Source organism: Pinus tabuliformis, chromosome 3_1 (assembly GCF_031772625.1).
Source record: "Pinus tabuliformis cultivar Carrire ecotype Pingquan chromosome 3_1, CPIR1, whole genome shotgun sequence".
Lineage (NCBI taxonomy): Eukaryota > Viridiplantae > Streptophyta > Pinopsida > Pinales > Pinaceae > Pinus > Pinus tabuliformis.
Window position 1 is genome coordinate 23071387 of NC_142301.1, and position 4260 is coordinate 23075646.

At 38.6% G+C, this 4260-nt stretch overlaps 1 protein-coding gene across 1 annotated transcript; it reads right to left on the minus strand.

Annotated features, from left to right (window-relative positions):
• Window positions 1-1645: 1645 nt before the first annotated feature.
• Window positions 1646-2251, minus strand: LOC149185576 (uncharacterized). The gene has a single exon (XM_089409086.1). The coding sequence runs from the start codon at window positions 2249-2251 to the stop codon at window positions 1646-1648; it is 606 nt and encodes a 201-aa protein (XP_089265212.1).
• Window positions 2252-4260: the final 2009 nt, after the last annotated feature.

Genomic DNA, 4260 nt, shown 5'->3' on the forward strand with positions numbered 1-4260 from the left:
CATCTTCTGACAGTAAAGGCACATGCCATTCTTCATCACTACAAACAGGGTTCCCATCATCTACCTATTCATGAAATACCATATCTATGCTTGCAAACACCTTGTGAGTCGAAGGATTAAATAGCTTATAAGCCTTAAACTCACTGCAGTATCCAACAAAACTACACTTAATGGCTTTTGAATCTAACTTCTTCCTATCTTCTTTTGGGACATGAGCAAAAGCCCTTACATACAAAAAATCTAAGATGACTTACTATAGGCTCGAAGCCAAACAATACTTCGAAAGGAGTTTTATAATCCAAACACTTAGTACAACTCCTATTCTTAAGATACACTGCACTATTTATAGCTTCTACTCAAAAACCATTGGTCAGATTCTTACCTTTCAACATACTGTGGGCACACTCCACGAGGTTTCTATTTTTCCTTTCCGCAACCCCATTTTGCTGAGGAGTGTAAGGTGTTTTGAACTACTGTTGTATTATGTGTTCTTTGCAGTATTTGATGAAGTCACCCTTCTTGAATTCTCCACCTTTCTCTAAGCAAATAATTTCGAAAAACTTTCCTATTTGCTTCTCAATAATACTTCTAAATTTCTTGAAGTATTCAAAAGCATGACTTTTTTTCCTGAGGAAATACACCCAGGTGAACCTTGTACATTCATCAACATATGAAAATAGTAGGCCCCTCCTAATGACCTTGTCTACATTGACCCACATAGATCAGTGTGTACAAGTTCAAGTATATCCCTCTGGTTCCTATCAACAATAGCAAGAACTTCATCTCTATGTAATTTACCAAGGGCACATGCGTCACAGTCAACATGCGTACTCTTCAAAACAGGAAGACCATTCACCATACCTTTTTTCTGAAGAACTAGTCAGTCACTAAAGTTTATATGCCCAAATGTTTGATGCCAAAGATTCTTTGCAGACATGGATGATGATGCCAACGCTAGATGTGACACACTTCTAACATCCAGTTTATACAATCCTCCTACATGTACACCTATTGCAATGCACTTCATCCAATCCAGCATGTCTTTAATTACACAATAAAATTTAAAGAACTCTAGCTTAAGATCCTGATCTGTTATTGTAGATACAGAAATAAAGTTCTTTTTAATCCTAAGTATATACATAACATCATGAATATGCCTAATGTTTCCATCAGGTAGTATGATAGGGACATCACCATATCCCTTGATTTCATACCTTGTATCGTCTCCAAGGTAAACCTTCGTACCAGTGCTGGATTCTCTAAAATTTTTAAACCATTGGCTCTTACCTATCATATGGGAGGAAGCTCCTAAGTCCATTAACCAGATTTCTGATTCATCCTCCTTAATTGACAGCACAAAATCAGATACAAACAATCTAATATTCAAATTCTAATCTGCATCACCCAGATAGCCTGCATGTTTCTTGTGTCTTTGTTGACCTTCATCAAACTTCATCTTCTAAAAATGTTTAGCCATATGACCAAAGTTACCACAATAAAAACATTTTGGTCCTGAATCACTTCTGTTTGGAGACATACCTTGAGATGTAGGTGGTTTTCTTTGTGGGGTTCCTCCACTTTTGTGTGTTGCATTTGTCTTTCCTCTAAAGGGCTTCTTCTTTTCCATTAAGGCAAGATCTGAGCTCTAGGGTTTCAGGGTCATCTGCCTTTCCTCCTCCTGCATAAGGATCCCCTTCAATTCTTCAAACTTGGGGATTTTTTCTCTCGCATTCAACCCAGTGATGAAGACCTGATAGTCGTCATTCATACCATTCATGGTAATCGTGACCAAATCAATGTCTGATAGTGTTTTTCCAATGTCACCTAGCTTAGTCTTAAGCTCCTTGATACGAGAGATGAACACTGCTACTAATTCATTCTCCTCCATTTTAATGGAGATAATCTTGTTCTTTAGAAATAGTAGGCGAATTTTGTTCTTGATCTCGTACAAGTCTTTGAGAGTTGTTGAGATGTCTGATACAACTTTACAATCTTGAATGTGAGGAATAATGTAATCGTTCACAAAAAATTTGAGCAGCACCTTTGCCTTGTTCTCCCTCTTTTTCGAGTCTTGGATTGTTGTTGTTGTTCCACTTGTAACTACAGTTGGCTTCAACTCATCACCATTTGTGATCGTCAATGCGTTTTTCCCATCCAAGAGTGTCTGCAACTTAAATTTCCAATTGGAGTAATTAGAACCATCGAGCTTATTGCTCTCATTCAGATAGGCCTCTGCCATCTGATTGTTCATCTTGACACCAAAAATGACCTCCAACAAAATAGATCTATCCAAGATCCGAAGATTCAATTAAAAAAGAAAAAAAACAATTCAAAAACATTCAATCACAAAAAGAACCCGCTTTGTTTAAAAAAAATAAAAAAATCTTAGTGGCAGATGGATCATCAGGAAAGCTTCCAGGAGCTTCCAATTGCGTGGCACATAATGGCGACACTTTCAACCAATTCTTGATGTTCGTCACATAACGGCCACAATCCATAGTATCCGATGACATCTGTATGAAGAAGGGGAAACCTGAATCATGAATACCCTTTCCTGTTCTTGCCTTCTCATCAGTGACAATGAATGGCCAACCAGTGAACAAATACGTAGGCTTACCATTCATCTAAAGAGTCCTCACTTTTGGGAATGGTGGGGCTGCCAATTACGTTGTTCGCCAACCAATAGAGTTGTGTCCACTGTGGACCCTTACGAGAAGTGACAAGCTATTGGAAATGGCAGCCTGCAATATTATTAGTGGCATCAGGTGATTATCACTATTTGGGTTCGTGTCCACTACTAGAGCATGCAACATGCATCATGAGTTCACAGCGGACACAACAACTCGACAACAACACGCAGATCAAGTGACGACAACAAGCAAATCAAGTTAATAAACTAAAGAATGGATAGACCTAGAGGAATCGTCGAGGTCGATCCCCACTTTTGTGGTTGCCTTCGACTTATTACATTGGATTACATCCAAAGACTTGTGGGTTCCTCGCATCCTTTGCAAGAATTCCAGTATATATTTCACCGCAGCCATCCCATCAATTCCATGACCATCCCAGTATTAACAACAAGCCACCACTTCCTCTTGCATTAACAACATTTAGACCGCCACTGCTAATGGTCCTAGCAAGTCCGCTAGCTACCTCGGCCTCACATCAAACAATAGTTATAAAAAAAGAACGCATTTAACATACCATCTCAACCTTTGCTAGAAGATCCGCGATACAAGGGAGTGATGGACCGAATCGTTTCAAGGAGAACAATAATCATCACTTGTTTACCCTTCAAATCTGTGATGGTCAGGGCTCTTTTTCCTTTAGAAAGAGCAATGATCACTCTGAATTAATTTTAAAAAACATATTGTTCTGCTTCTTCGCCTTCTCACCATGCCAGCTTTCTTCACACCCGATCCCCACTCAGGGATTCGCAGGCCCTGTCAAATCTACAGCTGTGATACCATGTTAAACACACTGAAGAATCAACGTTATTGATGAATTGGATAGCTCAAGGGTGAGGAGCTCCACCTTGAGATTGCCTCTAGCAGAACGCTCTACATCAAATCATCTTACAATCAAAATTATATATATAGTTCACACATCTAAGGAAGTTAGAACAACTGCCTAAAAAGTAGGAACTAATTCCTAATCTAAGGTTGTAGTGAACCGAATCTCTTGAGATTTACATATTCTCCATTATCTTCAACATTAACTACTTGACAATCAAAATTGACGAGTCATTGAACCCAAGTTAGATTTACGTGGTAATCACCCAAATGGTGGGACTAAAGGTTATACCACACATGGAGATCTTAATATAGAGTGTCATTGTGACATAACTCTTTGCACAGGTGAGAATTTCATTACGCTTTGTGAAAGTGGGTACAACAAAGGAGTGGCTTTTCACAGGAATAATAGGAATTTCATGGTCTATAGATGTTATGCAAGATCATACAAGCCTTCATATTCATCAAATTTTACTGATATTTGAAGGCTTCAATTTGAAGTTGTTTTTGATCCAATCTCTCACTTCACGTGTTCTAAAAGTTGCCCCTATGATTCATTTTATTTTTTTTCTGAAGCAAGAGTCGTGCCTTCTATTCATATTAAACAAAAAGGATTAATTACATAAATTACAACCAACCCTAAGGAATTGGGGGACATAGAATTAACGATCCCTTCCAAGGTATGGGCCAACGAGCCCAAGGCTAAACAGTTGTGCCATGGGATCCCACCCCTACGTCCTTCAAAATA